This window comes from Pangasianodon hypophthalmus, chromosome 7 (assembly GCF_027358585.1).
Source record: "Pangasianodon hypophthalmus isolate fPanHyp1 chromosome 7, fPanHyp1.pri, whole genome shotgun sequence".
In the NCBI taxonomy this organism is placed as follows: Eukaryota; Metazoa; Chordata; class Actinopteri; order Siluriformes; family Pangasiidae; genus Pangasianodon; species Pangasianodon hypophthalmus.
The window spans coordinates 28,247,321-28,265,600 of NC_069716.1; the positions used below are offsets into that span (position 1 = coordinate 28,247,321).

Here is an 18,280-nt window from a genome sequence, read left to right on the forward strand (position 1 = left end):
TAGTAAAATTATTGCATTTTTGTTTATTTTTGGCTTAAAGTAGTGTACCACTGTGTTCGCCAATTTCAAATGTCACACTTCCCACTGTGCGGCTCAACCCACATCAGCACTGATTTCTGATCATAAAAGCAGCAATTAGTTGAAAACCGGTCCCAATAAAATTAGCTACACTTCTAAGTTACACTTGCGCCTGCACAAAAATAGGCCTCTGTGGCTTACAGTTTAATCCTTATGTTCTGTTCATTGATTTATGTTGCAAAAATAGATTTTTAGTATCGTTTTACTTGTGGGTCATTTTATTTTACCCGAACAGAACAGATGGGTTAAATTGTATATGTTTTCCCTGTGACCCCTCTTAGTAGAAATACAAATCCCATAATCCCCCATGGCTCTTTGACCCCTCCCCTGACCCTCCTCCATCAGTCAGGCTGTTTTTTCCTCTGCTTGTCATCGCCATGCCATGTAACCCCACCTCCCACCCGTCATTCTTAGACTTAGTAGCCAATCAGGGTCGCAGGTTTTGCCGCAGGACAGACTTTGAGCTCCAAAACCCCGCCCCTCCAGAGGCTCGGACACAGGTAGGTGGGTGTAGTGGATGATTGACACCTGGGGCGTCGGTTCCTCTTCATGGGTAAGACATTGCTCGTTCCACGTAGACTCTGGAGCATGTTAAATAAGATTATCATTATAAAGTGTTAACAGCTGTACAGTACATATCCATAATGGGGTTTCCATTCACCTGTTTTTTTTATTAGTTAAATATAAAATAATGCATGGAAGTAACATTAAAAAAATGTGGCTGAAGTCTCTGTGCTGGCGTATAGTCAAGGAGAAGAAATAGATTTTCATAATTTTCCGTTATTTTTCATCTCAACTGGAATTTTTTAATGATCCCAAGTGATCGAGTGATGACACTATAGACTTCAGCACATTCTACGCAGTATATTTTCCAAACCAGCAAAATTTGATTGTGCTCAAACACCTACATAATGCCTACCTAACTCTGTGAAATTGAATCTAAAAGGTTGCTGTATTACCTATTATGCTGTGTTCGACTAAAACTCAGACTAAAACTCAGACTAAAACTCAGACTTTCCGAACTCCGACTAGAAAAAAACAAAGAAAATGTTCCTTCTCAGAAACTCAGGGTGGTCTCCTCGACCCCAAGTTCAGCATGTGACATCATATGAACATGGCTGCTCACAGCATCAAGTAAACGAAGTAGCACTAATTTACTTTTAAATAAGTTATACTGTATATACTAGTGTTTGCTTTTGGATCAATCAACACACAGACATATTCCCTTGTTAAATCTATAACACTAGTCATACAGTTCTCAGATTTGAGGAGGTAAATATACATCAACACATCAGTTAGCTCGCTAGATTGTTGCTAACAAAATGAACATGGACGCATCTATGGTTTTCTTTCCCCACTTTACTGCTCCAAGGCATGGAGGTCGAAAATTACGTAATTTCAAGTTTCCACTTTTGAGTTAAGTGGAATGCAGGATTAGTTCTCAGTCCAGCGTAAAATCTGAAACGTTCAGTTTGTTTTCTATGAGTTTGATTCGGTTTCACATCGCAGGCCAGAGATATTCGCTGAAGGGCTTGTGACAAGGGACAAGCCTGGAATCCTGTTTGGAAAAGTCTTTTATTCTTCAGTTACTTCCTGCATTAGGGTCAAATCCAGATTAAACTGCACTATAGTTGAACTTGGAAGTAGAACAAGACCTCTCTACCTCTCACAAGCGCTCTCAGACCGGTTCTTTTGTTCCACACTCAAATGTGACTTGGGTATTAACATCTGCCCAAACAAACCACACCAAGAAGTTAAACTTACTAATTCAAACACTAAAACCTGCTTATGTAGGAAAGGAGATAGCTTTAATCACACTGCTCTGACTGCTCGATACACACTCCTCTGCAGCTGACTTTATCGTTGTGAATTTAACACGGATCCATTCTTTTGATGACATCCCCTTGTTGCTCTTCTCTAGAATATTCAATTTAATATTATTTCATGGAAAGACACAGCCACTGGCATTTTATTTATTTATTTTTTTTTGCAAAATGGATGGAAACATGATTCATGGCTCAAACCCACAGCTTCATGAAGGAAACAGTGTCTCCAGTCTTTTCCACAACTAATAACTGAAATCACCAGGTCTTTCATTTATGTGGTTTGTTTTTCCATTAAAGGTGCTAACGAGCCGTCGGTCTGCGTGTTTGCTCGTATAACCATGTGACCTTGTCTTTCTGTGCACAGCTGCTTAAATGTTTAATCTGTAAATATCTGGGTTTGTCGGTTCGTCAGTTTGTTTACTTGCTAACCATTTCTACAGGATGACTTCTGTCTCTGTTTATCTCACGTGTTGTCTGTTGTCAAGGCTAATCATCCCTTTTCACTGTCTAATATTTGAAATGTTGAAGTGTTTGCTTTCATAGTGGAAATGCCTGGTTTGTGTTGGACAAAATATCTCTGTCTATTAAACAGTTTAATTTATAATCTCCCATTTACTTTGTGTCCCATATCATCACTGGTTCCATTCAGTTTATATCCTAAAAACTTCCAGCTCCATCTTGTAGAAATCTTATACTCACATTGTCCTTTATGTCTTAGCAAATTGTGTACCATGAAAACTGAAAACATAAAGTGTGTGTATCTCTCTTTCCCAGCCCATACAATGCACAGCTTGATACAAGATAAACAATACGATGAATAATAGATCAAATTTAGCCAATAATATAACATGTTACAATTTAGAGCTGTTTCGATGCAATTCAATGTGATCCACTATTGTGCTTAAAGATCAGTTTTGAAGCCATGGAGATGTATGGGCAAGAAGAATCTATACAGGTCAAACATCATCTTTTTAAAGTGTGAGCGATGTAAAGTTGTGCATTTTAGGTCTTTTGGTGATGCTAAACTAACTCCAGTGTGTGTTTCTGTTGCTGTTTTAGTGGAGAACGGCGAGCACTGTGACTTTACTGTCCTACGAAACATGCTTATCAGGTGAGACACACACACACACACACACACACACACACACCACACTTCCTCTACAGAGACAGAAATAAAGATGCTTAAGGAAGTCAGACACAGGTCTAGACGCAGCTTCTTTTTCCAACCTTCACACATTTTGCATAGGAACTCCACATTTTAATATGAGAGTACTCAAAAATATGCCAAAAGAGCAGGCGTCTTTTTTCTCCCCCAATAAAAACAGCGGATGAGATGTTCTTCATCTCACATTAGGAATCTTTTGGCCGGTATTCTTGTCTCAACTCAATTTTACTGCTTGGAAAATGCACTGACGTGGCGTCCTCACTTTCCCTCACTGTAATTAGAGAATGTTTAGAGTTTGTTAATTTGAAATAAAATCAATGTGTGTTCAACTTAAACATTAAACTTGGCTAACACTAATTAGGAATGCACCAAAATTTTGGCCACCAAAAATTTTTGGCCAAAAAAACAACACGTTCAGTTTCAGGCAAAAGAGAATAAATCCTGACAAAAAAGGAAAAAAAAACGCAGTAAAAATGTTTTGGAACAATTTCACGGTTTCTACGTGGAACATTAGACAAGCTCCAGTATTTATGTAAGGACTGTATTGAAAATGTCCCGTATGTTCTTTACCGTTTACTGTATTTTTACTCCCCACCTTTCTCTCACTTCCCCACTTTCTTGGTTAAACTGCAATATAATAACTATAATACAATCACAACAAAAATAGAGTAATGTGTGTACAGCAGTCATCTATCAACCTGACAGGTAGCTGCAAAACACACCTGAGGTATGCAGAATACTCAAGCTCTTAGGAGAATTGCATGAATGTACTGAAAGGCCAGTCTTTTCTTCCTTCTCAGGACCCACATGCAGGACCTGAAGGACGTGACTAACAACGTGCACTACGAGAACTACCGCAGCAAGAAGCTGGCCGCCGTCACCTGCAACGGAGTGGACGCCAGCAAGAGCAAAGGCCAACTGACCAAGTACGACCTACACCACCATGTCCCTGATGCTCTTAAAACACATCCCAGCCCAGTTGTACACAAACCTCCGGCTCAGTATCTGTCTGTAGAGGACAGGGTGTGTCTGTGTATCAGCAATTCAGCAATACTGACTTTACTGTAATATTGTAATATCTGGCTGCCAGATCGTTTCATAGCTTTTCTCTTAAGGAAGCTGCATATTCATTCATTCATTCATTCAGTTATTCATCTTCAGCAACTGCTGCATCCTGGTCAGTCACAGTTAAATGTCTAAGTGACAGTACAGCAGTGCTCCCTGTCTTACTGCATTTTAATTCATTTACACAGCCAGAGTAACAGCATTGTTAAAAAAAACATATATGAATATGAGTCGGCTCTCAAATTAAGAATTGTCTCAAAGAGTCGACTCATTTATGAGCGATACATTGCTAGAATAAATGCAAATGTCGCTGCTAATGAATCCTAACAGTTGCTAAAGGGGTGTGTGTGTGTGTGTGTGTGTGTGTGTTTCAGGAGTCCGCTGGCTCAGATGGAGGAGGAACGAAGGGAGCATGTGATGAAGATGAAGAAGATGGAAGGTGAAATGGAGCAGGTGTTTGAGATGAAGGTCAAAGAGAAGAAACAGAAACTGAAGGACTCTGAGGCTGAGGTGTGTGTGTGTGTGTGTGTGTGTGTGTTTCTTTTAGCTGTTAGCAAACCATATGACTCTTTAGATTTATTATGCAGTACTGTCACACAGGTTTATCGTCCCACCCCTTGTGTAAATAATACAGTGTAAATATTGTAAGAAGAATCTGTTATTGTGACGTGTGTTAGTGTCATCATGACAGTAAGGTGTGTGTTATAGCACGGTGTGTGAGTGTAATCGATGTGTACTCAGGGTTTCAGAAGAAACTGCACTATTCAAATACTCTCTATAGTTTGTAATATATACAAAGAAAAAAAATCCATATTGTTTAAGTCGAGTAACGTAAATCTGTCAAAAAACACTTATTTTCTAAACTTTATGTCTAAATGACCCTTGATTGATGCAGAAAAAGGTTTCTGAATAAATAATGTGATTATATACGGAATATAAATGCATTTGGGATTTGGCCTAACTGTGTATTTGAGGCTTAAATTAAAAAAATAAATAAAATCCTGTTTCCTGTTTGAAAGTGACTTAGATCTCATGTAGCAGAAAAAAATTTAAAATCAAGCTAAAAATCAGTGAGAAGGGAAAAAAAACAATTGCAACAATAATGATTATTGTTAAACTGTGAACCACGCAATCATCTTCTGTGGTTTATGTGATACGAACACAAATGATGTCACTCTCGTGCTAGTGTTTTCTTTATCTGTAGCAGTAGGGCTGGGCGATATGATGATAAAATATCGATATTGTCATAAATTATCGTGATAAAATGCCACGATACACTTTTCTGATTTTTAGCATATGTTTTTAGGACGTTTTTGAAATAACTACAAACTAAGTGGGACTGACTGGAAGCAGCTGATTAGATGTAAAGGATTCTCTATTTTTTTTTTTTTCCACTTAATCTTTAAAATTAGAATTTTTTCAAGATTTTTTTCCCTCCTTTTAATGTCTACTACTTTGGTAGACATTAAATAAAAGGAGCATTGAATTCAGTTTAACAGTGTTTAATTATTAATGCAGCACATCTGGCTTGCTGGCAGTTTTTAACTAAATTATGTGTATATCATGTTCGATATTGTGTGTCATACAAATATTTTAAAGTTTCATGATGTGTACGATGATATTTTGGTCGTAATGGCCAGCCCTGTGTATCAGGGGAAAATAATAAGAGTCGTCATTACTGAAATGCATTTGAACACTAATGTAAATGTGTTTTTTTTTTTTTTTTTTTGGTGGATACGTGTATGTATAACTGTGTGTGTGTGTGTGTGTGTGTGTGTGTGTGTGTGCGCAGCTGGAGAGAAGACATGAGCAGATGAAGAGGAACCTGGAGGTGCAGTATAAGGAGCTGGAGGAGAAGAGGAGGCAGTATGAGGAGGAGAAGGCAAACTGGGAGGCACAGCAACGCCTGCTGGAGCAGCAGAAACTCGACGCCTCCAAGTACACACACACACACACACAGACACACACACACACAAACATACACACACACACAGATAGACACACACACACACACACACACACACACGCACAGTTGCGAAGTTAATCTGCCCTAGATTGTGTTCCCAATTTTGAACTATCTGTCATCATAAACATCCACATTATTCATCACACACACACACACACACACACACACACCATCATACACACCTCCAAGTTCCAGCACACAACCCAAACACACTTTTCTCCTTGAGGACCAGACAGTCATCCACTTAAAGGCTAAAATCTGTTATGTACTCCAGTCATGTACTCCTGCACGCACGCACACACACACACACACACACACACCCCTTGGTTTTTTTTTTTTCTTACCTTATATTAAAATGCTCTGTCATCAGTATTGAGTCTTCCACTTTTGCTAGCGTTTGCTAAATTTTATCCTCTGTCTCATTTCTTTCAGAACCATGGAGAAGAACAAGAAAAAAGGGAAAATCTTTTAACGAGGCCGACGTCCTTCCCCTCTGCCTCAGCACCACACACTCCTTTTTAAACTCCCTGCTCGCATGATTATGACCCCCAGGTTCCACACACACACACACACGCATACATAGACACACACACACACTCGCTTTGCACCCACATTTCTTTTGGAACATTCCAGACGCATGATTTTTTTGTTTTGTAGATGAACTGATCTGTGTCACAGCTCTGTAACTGCGGTTCGATGATATGAGACGCCCTCGTGTGGACGCTGACTGTTACTGCACTCACGGCTGAGCGCATCCTAGATTTTAATGACGAAGAGGATTTTATTTACCAGTCCTCTGATAGCTAATAGAAGGCCTGGTCGTTCCATTTCAAGCACACACACACAAATACACACACACACACACACACACAGAGCAGAGTCTGTGCCAGCAGAGTACTGAAGAGGGGGAGTTTGAAATACCGAAAGGGGCGATAACGTAATGCAAAGTATTCCCAGCTATTAAAAAAAAACATATTTGTCGGGCCGTAAACAAACATGTCGCTACTACAACATGAAATTAAAAGCTACAGAGCAACGTACAGATAATCTTACTAAAGCCTAGACCTGTTCAAAAACTCGACTCATTGATTGCCATGATATAAATACGTCTTAGACCACCAGATATAAATACATCTCAGATGCACCATTTCAGCAGTTTTACAGCGAATACAGACAAGTTGCCATGACACCACCACCACCAAAAGCAGTTAACTGCGTCTGCTTGGCTGCTTGTTTGGAGCCCAGGACCAGCAGTAGTAGCAGCTCTTCTAGTTTCTTTCTTTTTAATCCATTTCCGAATTTCCATGTTTAAACGATCTAATGCAGTGCAGCCTTGAAATTATACAATGCATGTACTTTTGTGCTTTTCGTGCCACAGGAAGTTTAACGTAACGTAACGTAGGCTAATGTGTGAAAGCACGCTTTAATCAAACAACCAATCAAAATGTGACTTTGTGTAAAATACTGCCCTTAAATAAAATATCGCTGTTTTCACACTACAAAGCTGAAGCACCTGGCAAAAGTGATTTTTTTTTAAAAAATAGCGTATTTCATCATTAAAATCCCTTTACATATTCATCTTGACTGAGGGGGTGGGATAGTCCCGGGGAGGGGGCGTCGCCCTTCACGCCCCCTCGCGGCGCCGGCCCTGACACACAGTTCTTAAAATTTTGACCATCAAATACTGGGAATTTGTATACAGGAGACCTGAGCTTTAATTCTGACCCCGTTTGATCATGTGCACAGTAATATGTGTGTGTGTGTGTGTGTGTGTGTGTGTGTGCGAACACAGTATAGATGTACATATTAGAGCCCTAGCCAAGCTCATATTGACTTTATTCGTGTTTTTCTTTAAAGCACATGACAGAATCGAAGATATTTCTTCAATCTGTGCTAATAAAATACAGTTCCTATCTTGATACATCATTATAATGCAATTTATTTGTTTGTTTTTTTAAATAAATTTCAAAAAGTCACTGCAACATCACCTCTAATTACTTACAAGTAAATTTTATTTGTAAATCTACTCCTTCTACAACAGTGACTTGTTTGAAGTCTTACTTGCTTAAGTAAATCTCACTAAATAAATAGTGGCATATAAAAGGCTAAGCTACCTAGCTAATGTGTTTGCAGAGAAAATTGCCTAGCTAGTTTAGCTAATCATCTTTTAAGTAATGTAAGCATCGTAACTTTTAAAACAATGGAAAAATTTATGATATGATGTTCTATTAACCAATAGAAAAATATCTATATACAGTATATAGATAAGGAGAGAGAAAATACCTTGAATATGGGCAAATGTATGTAATATTTCTTATTATGAGATGATTATAAATCAAATATTACATTTTTCAGCCTGTTTTAGATGCTCTTACTCACGTAAAGCTGTAATTGTTCTTATTATGTTGGCAGATTTTTTGTTTCTTTATAGAAGTAAATGCTTAAAATGAGAAAAAAGCTCAAAATGAGTAAATAATCGGTAGAAATGGGTTTAATGATCATATATTCGATTTATTGTAATCTTCTAATAGGAAATATTAAATACATTTGATTAAATTTAAGATATTTTCACTCACTAAGTTTCATTTTTTAAGGTGTGTGTGTCTCTAATATGTATATCTGTAGTGTATCGGTCCGTTCTGACATTTCTCCTGCTTTCTCGCAGACAGGAAGTGGAACAGAGGGCTTGATGGACAGCTAAGAGGCGCTAAGATTAGCTTCAGTCAGGCGAAATAGAATATTTACAGTAGTGTGTGAGGATACTAGCATAAATACACACACTCATACACTCTCTCTCACACACACACACACACACACATACAGCTGCTAACATCAGCTATTAATTCTTAAGAATTTGTAATCAATATTGGTTTATTTGTCTGTACAGCTACGCACACACACAAGCACACACACACACACACACACAGTTTCCACTATGCAAATATAACAGTTCTTCCGGCTATCAGTTAGCGAATGCTCACGCTGCAAACATCTCACTAGAACTAACCTCAAAGTTTATCTAAAATTTTCTCAACCTTTACCATGAGAACCCAACATCAATCCCCCAACACACACACATACACACACACACACACACACACACTTTTTATGTTTTTATATGTATTCTGTTTTCATCATAATGTGTTTTTTTTCCCTGCATTTTATTATTGTCTATTCTGTCCATCCTAACTGTACATTATTACTATTAAAGATGAGACGGTGATGCTAAACACATCATGATGCGTCTTCGTTATCCTGAATCTTCTCACACACACACACACACACACACACCTCTGATCACTGAACACTGTGTGTGCTAAGAAACCAAGTGTAATAATCAGAGAAAATGTCTGATACAGAAACTCAGTGCTGAATTATCAAACATCTCCTGAAGATCACATGATCAGATTTTAATAATAGCACAATAACAGATTAATTTTTTTTAAACAATACTGCTGTACAAACCTATATAAGTGTTCATGTAGATGTTAGTAACATGTACATGCACACACACATTCTCAACCTTTAGCTCTGAAGTTAGTTAGTTACTGCTTAGTTAGTTATTAGTTAGTTAGGAACATTAAGTAAGGAATAAAACACTCAGTGTTGTGCAGGTGCAGTAAAATAATCAACAACAGGGTGGTGCAATGAAGCAAAGTTAGTTACAACCCTGATGTTGATTATTTTCCTATAAAATCATGTTTTATTCCTCTTATACTACAGTGAATTTCCAACACTTATAATTTTTATTTATTAGAGAATGACACGTTGTATGTTTTATCTGTTTATAGTTGTATTTAATATTGTGGGATATCCACGAGACAAGTTAGTTCCTGTTACAGCAGCTATAAACACTCGATGTCGTGCAAGTATAGTAAAATAATCAACAACAGGGTGGTGCGATGAAAGTGCAAAGTTGGTGTTACAACCCTGAAGTTAGATTATTTAGTTAAGTTAGAATATATGAAGTTAGAAGATTATTTTCCTGTAAAAAGCATGTTTTATTCCTCTTATACTACAGTGAGTCGTTCCCTCATCAGCCTCTTTTTCTCTCTCTTCGAGTTAATAAGACAAAAAAAACCCAGCTTGTCATGTTATCAAGAAACCGCAAAGAAACATAAACTCCTCTGTCCTGAAGATGTCGGAAAACTTTACGTTACAGCTTTACCTCTGACTGTTACAAAGAGCTGACACTGGAGACTCCTTCCAAAAATGAGGAAAAAAAAAACTTCTTACAGAAGACTTTATGCACAGCATCCGCCGTATAAGTCCCTGTGAATGAGCTGTTACTATAGAAACCATAAGGTATTAGAACGAGCTGCTGTTAAAGAAAATTACTCAACACCTCCTGACCAATCAGATTTCAGCAGCACTGAAGTATAAAACTTTTTAATGTAATGAAATCATGAGATTGAATCACTCAATGTTCTTTATTTTAGTCAGCGTTAAGCACCAGTATGAAATGAAGCTTCACACTGAGCTAAAATGACAAACATTATGCGCTGAATTACATTTATTTCTTTTCTGCTGCATGTGTTGCATTTCAGTTGACTGAAAGCTGCAGTGTTAAAGTTTACTTTCCCGTAGCGGAGACTTTGCGAACACACAACTGCTGCCTCGGTGTCGTGACCCTGAAACACACACAGAGTGAGTCTTACTGATAATTCATGAGCTAATCATTTCCTGTATGCATCTTCTGAAGGCAGATACTCACACGAAGCCTCGCTTTGCACAACGTGGGTCTGTCTTTTCCGCTTTAACAATTAACTTGGGGGGAATTTTTCCACGGAAGAAGGAGGAACAACATGAGTTGGAACCGATGAGCACTTGAGCTGAGCAAGAGAGAGATGAGATGAGCTTTACTAAATTAATAATATACATAACTGTATATACAGTTATGTATATTATTGTGTGTATGCATAACTTAAAATAAGAATATAATCATATATATGGCATGAATTAATAATAATCAGTTATGATTATCATTATTTTATAGGAATGAAATACTACAAATAATACAAATATTGTTGACAAAAAATATAATTAGCTGGTAGATGGTTTCTTTATCATTTGATTATATAATTATCATTATAATTAAAACCAAACCAATGAAAATCATAATAATTAAAAAACTCTGAAAGTATTGGAATAGCAAGGTCAGTCATTTTGTTTTTGCTATACACTGAAGACATTTGGGTTTGAGATAAAACCATGAATATGAGCCGATAGAGCAGAATTTCAGATTTCATTTCCTGATATTTACAGCTAGATATGTTAAACACCTTACAACATGGCACCTTTCGTTTGAACCCACCCAGTTTTCAAGTCATCAAAAAAATGCCCAGGTGTGTCCTGTTAGATTGATTGATTGTTTAAATAGTTAATAGCACTGAATGTCTACTCTTGGTTTGAGCCCTGGGTTTAACCTGTGAAGACTGCATTTGTTGTTAAAAGGATAAACCAACATGAAGACCAGAGAGCTGTCTATGGGAGAAAAGCAAGCCATTCTCAAACAGAGGAAAGAAGGAAAATCGACCATAGCCACTGCACAAGCATTGGGCATAGCCAGTACAACAATTTGGAATGTCCTGAAAAAGAAAGAAACCACTGGTGTGCTAACAACCAGACATGGAACAGACATGGAACAGGTGGGCCAATCAAAACAACAGCAGTTGATGACAGAAACATTGTGAGAGCTGTGAAGAAAAACCCAAAAACAACAGGCAGTGATGTCACCAACAACCTTCCCAGGGCAGGGATGAAGATATAACAATCCACAGTTTGAAGAAACCTTTGAGAGCAGATATATAGAGGCCATACCACAAGATGCAAACCACTCATCAGCAGTAAGAATTGGAATTCAGATTAGAATTCACAGAGAAATACAGAGATGATCCAGAAAAGCTCTGGAACCAAGATTAACCTCTCCCGAAGTAATGGAAAGGCCAAAGTGTGGAGAAAGAAAGGATCTGCTCATGATCCAAAACATGCAAGCTCATAGGTCAAGCACGGTGGAGGTAGTGTCATGGCTTGGGCTTGCTTGGCTGCTTCTGGAACAGACTCACTAATCTTTACTGATGATGGAGCTCATGATGGTAGCAACAGAATGAATTCAGAAGTCTACATAAACATTCTGTCTGCCAATTTACAGAGAAATACATCCAGTCTAATTGGGAGGAACTTCATTATGCAGCAAGACAATGACCCAAAACACACTGCCAACACAACAAAGCACTTCATCAGGGGAAAAGGTGGAAGGTTTTAGACTGGCCAAGTCAATCACCAGACCTTAACCCAGTGGAGCATTTCAGCTCCAGGAGACTGTGGGACATCAGCAGTTAAGCAAGCAAGGGGGCAGTTATTGCAAACAAGGAATATGCAACCAAATATTAAGTGTTATTTAATTTAATTTACTTTATGACTATCTGTTCCTATATTTTTGCTCACCTAAAAATTGTTTTAAGTTGTTTAACACATCTAGATGTAAATATCAGGAAATGAAAGCTGAAATTTTGATCTTTCATCTCATATTCATGTTTATAAAATAAATACTTTTTGAAAATACAAGAAAACTTTGGGGGTGTTAACTTTACCTTACTTTGGAATTAATAAGTTAATGTTAAAAGTTATTAATGTGTTTTCTAAAAGCCTTTTAAAGCTAATCTGTTGTGTAAAAGTGTGTAATGAACTCACGGGATGCGTCTACGGAGAGCACCATGATCAGGACGAAGCCCAGGACTAAAAACACACGTCTCAGCTTCATGTTTGATGGAGGCATTCACAGAGTTTTATAGATGAGTTATACACAAATGTTTATTTAAAAGCAGACACACTCCTCCACCCGTTTTACACCCGCGGCCCCCCGCCCCCACCCACACACACATCCCTCCCCTCACCACATCTTCCTCTCAGCGTATAGAAAGAGGAAAAGTGTGAAAACTGATAAAAGCATGTCCTGTAGACTCAGTGTTGAGTCATCAGGCAGAACTGGACTGTCGAATTCTGCACACTGAATAATGCTCATTTTATATCTTTAACAACTGAAAACGCACACACACACACACACACACACACACACACTCATTTGGAATCAGCTGAAAATTGTAGCTCTTTTGTTTCTGCAGGACTTGATGGACGCAAAGATTGTAATTGTTGGCAAACTGCTGTGGCATAAGAGGAATAAAACACTTGGGGATGTGCTGTTATAGGAAAGTAATCAACTTTATGTTTTATGGTTGAATTCTTGAATGTTTTGTAATTTCCTGTGCACTCTAAAAAGTGATTATGGTTTTATGTAGCTTTTACATATTGATATAATGTCCATGTTAGTACAAAAAAAACCAAGTTCTTAAATGTATGTATTTCTATTTAACAAGTTTAACATAAACCTACTCTTATTTATCTATTTCCTTTTTCTTGCATATTTTACTTAAGCTCTTACTTTAAATACGTTAATCCATGTTTAATATTTTTCAGTGTACTGATAGTAGTTCCTGCTCTAACATAAATCACACGTTTACATTAATGCACTCGTTCTAATTCATTACCATTTTTAAGGTAACAGCTCATTTACAGGGACTGGTATGGTGGATGCGCCACATTCTAATATTGTTGTTCTAATAACAGCTGCTCTCATTAGGGGACGTCACAGCAGATCATTGGTCTGTATTTTTTACACCAGATGCCCTTCCTGATGCAACCCTCCCATTTTTGGAGTGGGAGTACACTCCTAGTGGCTGGGGTTGATTCCGTGCCTGGGGAATCACATGAGCCACATGAGCTCATGCTAATAATAAACATATTAAAAAAAAAAAGACAACAAAACAAAGAGAAATGTCTATGATAGTTGATATGGTGACATTTACTATAAGGAGACATGTATTTAACATTTATGGAAGGAGTCTCCAGTGTCAGTGCTTTGTAACAGTGTAGGTTTTCAGACATCTTCAGAACAGAGGAGTTTACGCTTTGCGGTTTCTCAGTAAACTGCATTTTTTTGTCTTATTAACTTCAAGAGAGAGAGAGAGAAAAAAGAGAGATTGGTGAGGGAACGACTGTTTACAGCTGCTATAGCGTAAGAGAGAACAGGAACTAACTTGATTCACGAACATTAAATGTAACTATAAATGGTTAAAAAGCATGACATTTCTTTCTTGAATAAATTAAAAAAAAAAAATTGTTGGCAAATTAGTGTGGTATAAGAGGAATAAAACTCTTCAGCAAGTTGTTATAGAAAAATCATTCACTTCAGGCATGGATAATTTTCCTCTAACAGCACAGCCCGTCATGTTTTATTCCTTAATCATGTAGCAAAACATATACAAAGCCTCTGCTGGTGTACTGGGAATTGATTCTTTTCCTCTAACAGGCACATCCTGTTATATTTATTCCCTACATAAGATAGATATGACACATCAAATTTAGAAATAAAAGAATAAAAGTGAAGTAACAAATCAACAGGTGCGAGATGTTTATTAGATGGCATCACAGAGTGTGTAATTTACGTTTGGAAGCACATGATCATTAAACAATGTTGTGATGTCTCCAAATTAGCACACAAATTTCACGTCAGTGTGTAATTTGTGCACATTGTCCTGGTGTGTCGTCTTCATTCCGGGAGTCGTACAGGCTACCTTTTGTTGATTCCTCACTGAAACACACACATAAACACTGGATATGATAAATTAGTTTATACTACACTAGATAATAAAACAGTAATACAGGTGTATATGGATAAGGACATAGTCATGAAGCCTGGTGCTGGACAGCTCGATCGTACCTTTGTCAACCTTCGGGATGTATTTGTGGGAATTTTGTCAGGAAAACCCATAATGCTTAAAGCTTAATGCTTTAATTACTACATAATTCTAAAAGAACATTTAACATTTTAACTTAGTGATTATTTTGTCATTTTATTCATATCAATTCTAATCCATAGTGCTCCTTATTTATCTTTAATATGTTTTCGCAGTAAAGACAGCGGCGACTCCATATCACTCTGACTGCCCTTATGTGATGGGCCAAAGGACACAGATCAGAATATATGATCTACCTAAAGGTGCAAAATACAGGGTGGAGGCGGAGTCAATGCAAATCGATTCATTTAGCATCTGCAGTGTGATTTAACACATCAGGATGTTAACAGTAATTCTGCCTCAACGCACCATGCAGTTGTTGATTATTTTCCAATAACAGAATGACACAGTGTGTTTTATTCCTTACGTAATACTTTTTACTGTTATGAAATCATCTTATTTAATCAGTATGCATTTTTGATTCACTGCATTACAGATTAAAACATTGAAATTATACAGTGAATTAACAGTTGCATAAAATTTGTGTTCCGTCAAAGATGCAGCATTAAAGTTGAATTTCCTTACCGGGGGTCTTCACGAACGCACAGGTTAGGGAACTTAGGTGTGGTAACACTGAAATACACACACGGATAAATACGCACATCACCAGAGTTTTATAACAGATCATTCAGGAGTGAAATGAGTTTAATATAAAATTTACCTTGTCATTATTGTATAATAAAACTGTAATGCATGTGTTTAATGCGTAAAGGCAGTTACTCACATGAAGCCTTGCTGTGGACATCGTGGATCAGTTTTTTCCACCTTCAGGATATGTTGAGGAGGAATTTTGCCATGGAAGAATTTGAAACAGCACTGAACGTTAAGGCTTTGTGCTGAGTAAGAGAGACAGACGAGTTCTTTCAGGTTACACTGTAATTACTGCATAAATGTACATTAACACAATGGCTTTGTTAAAAAGCAAACACTAAATAGAAACTGTAAGAAATAATAAACACATTTGTCATTTTATACTTTCTATATATCATTTATATATACATTTTAAAAAAACATTTTTATAGTTTTTGAATTGATTCATCCTTCAGATCATTCATTTTGGAGATGTTTATGTGTTAAAAAAATTGCAAACCTAACAATAGTAATATTAGCAATATAATAATGGTTATTAAAACTAATATTTAGGTTTTTTTTATTGTTATTATTGTTATTAATAGTAATAAAATAAATAATTAAATAAACTTTATATTATGATTAATAATTATAGCTATACATATTTTAACTATTCACGTACATATTTACCTATTCTTTTTTTGTATATATTTATAATTAATATGTTACTTTTAATATTGTTATATTAATACAAATGTTTATTATTTACAAGTAATTATATACAAACCAAAACAATGAATAAATAACTATATAGACTAAAGAGATAAATATGATTAGATTTTTTTTTTGTAATTTTGTGTAATTAATTAAAAATAATTAAATTTTTGCATTAACATATTATTAATTACAAGGAAATAATAAAAAAAAAGAATAGATATAATTTGTACTATTGATTATAAGGTAATTTAATTAATATTAATAAAATAACATTCGTAATTACAAGTATGGTTAAGTACATTTTAATAAACATTATTAGATTACTAATATTATTATTAGTAGGATTACAATCTGTAACAGTGTCTGTTGTTCAACGCGCTATACAAAGCAAATTGAATTCAACTTAATGAATACTGTGCGTGGTACAAAAAAAAGAGGAACTTAACCTCAGACTTTACACCTGAAAGGTGGCTCAAAAAAGTAGGTCCAGTAACACACACTGCATGCACGCTAACGTGTTCCACTTAGCGTATAAGTAATTAACAGTTATTCTTGTGTTAAGTTGTACTCTATGTTGTACGAAAAGTGTGTAATAAACTCACGCCTAGCATCTGAGTAGAGCGCCATGATCAGGACGAAGCCCAGGACCAAAACCACACGACTCATCTTCATGTTCTCAGCAGGTGTGTGAGGCTCTGCACTCTTCTATATCTAAGATCACACTTGCTTGAGTCTGGGTTTATTAGCTCGTCTTATACAAATTGATTTAAAGGCAGATTTTCCACCACTCACACTACATCTACATCTACACATCTCTACACTCACCTCCTAAACTCACCACATCCTCCACTCAGGCTACACAAACATCTGCTGAAGATCTATAATCAAGATTTATCTAGAAGATAGTAACTGATCCATCTATAATCATTTAAACATTAAATGCTGCTGTACAGCCTACAGTGCAAAAGTTTGCATACCCTTAACTTCCAAATGATAACATACTAATAATAATAATACCTACCATGATAATATATAATGTACAAGAGCTGACCTGAGGCCTAAGCATATTTAATGAGGAGATGACTAACTTTGCACACTTTGAGCAACAATGAAACCAAATTTCATGACCATTTCAATGACTACAGGAAGAAGCTGCAAAGTGCTGCCACTTAAGCAATGCTTTAATGGGTAAGAAAACACTTGTCACGTCAGCACTGGTTTCAGCTACAAAATGGCCGACAAGGACTCCATGCAAATCAAATGACCTGGTTACATGTCTCAGTGATTACTCACACCTATTTTGTGTTTCCCTAATTAGTAACACTATATAAATTGTTTTCTGTGTGTTCAGTTGTCAAGCTTTTGTCATGTTCAGCCTGTTATCTTGTATAGTATTTTTGTGTTTTCATGCCACAGATTCACAGCTCTTACTTATGGTTCTTGCTTTGATTTAGTTTGTTTCATCTGTGTATGCTTTAATAAACCAGCTGCTACATATGCACTGCTTCACTGCTGCTGCTCGTGGCTGGAATGAAACTGTATTGTGCACTCACTTCCAAAGAGGACTCAGTAAACATATACTCAAATAATAGTCTGTGTTCCTTTTGGCACCTTCAGCCATTGAACATCTCTTATTGCATCACCAAACTTGAACTCCATAGTGCATAAAATTGTATCCACATGCACAAAGCTAATGAATAGAAGACAGAGGGCAATAGGAGTACCTTGTAATGCCTTATGGACTGGTTAACACCCACACTTTGTTCTAGGCCCTCATCAGTGATGTGTTCTGGGACATGCTGGATAAAGAGGTAAAGGTTTTCAAGGTTCTGAGATGTTTGCTTGATAACCACCTGTGGAGAAACGCCTTTTCCAACACACTACTTAGGCTATATCTCTGACAACCAAGTGGTCAGGGACAAGCATCAGGAAGGTTTACTATCACCTCTGCCTCCACTGCTGATCCAGGAGCCATCACTGTCTGTCTGCTATTTTCTTTCAACCAATTCATTGTGTATTTTCATGTATTTTCTTTCAA

The 18,280-nt window shown here is 36.8% G+C and overlaps 1 protein-coding gene across 2 annotated transcripts in view; it reads left to right on the forward strand.

The window, feature by feature from the left end:
* Positions 1 to 9,334, forward strand: part of LOC113546645 (septin-7-like) — a 37,405-nt gene extending 28,071 nt beyond the window's left edge. For both annotated transcript variants that reach the window (XM_026946602.3, XM_053235222.1), the window contains exons 9-13: positions 2,964 to 3,015; positions 3,870 to 3,995; positions 4,509 to 4,644; positions 5,927 to 6,072; positions 6,533 to 9,334. In XM_026946602.3, coding sequence (XP_026802403.2) covers positions 2,964 to 3,015; positions 3,870 to 3,995; positions 4,509 to 4,644; positions 5,927 to 6,072; positions 6,533 to 6,572 — 500 coding nt within the window. In that variant the 3' untranslated portion in view covers positions 6,573 to 9,334. The remainder of the gene's footprint in view (positions 1 to 2,963; positions 3,016 to 3,869; positions 3,996 to 4,508; positions 4,645 to 5,926; positions 6,073 to 6,532) is intronic.
* The last annotated feature ends 8,946 nt before the right edge of the window (positions 9,335 to 18,280 follow it).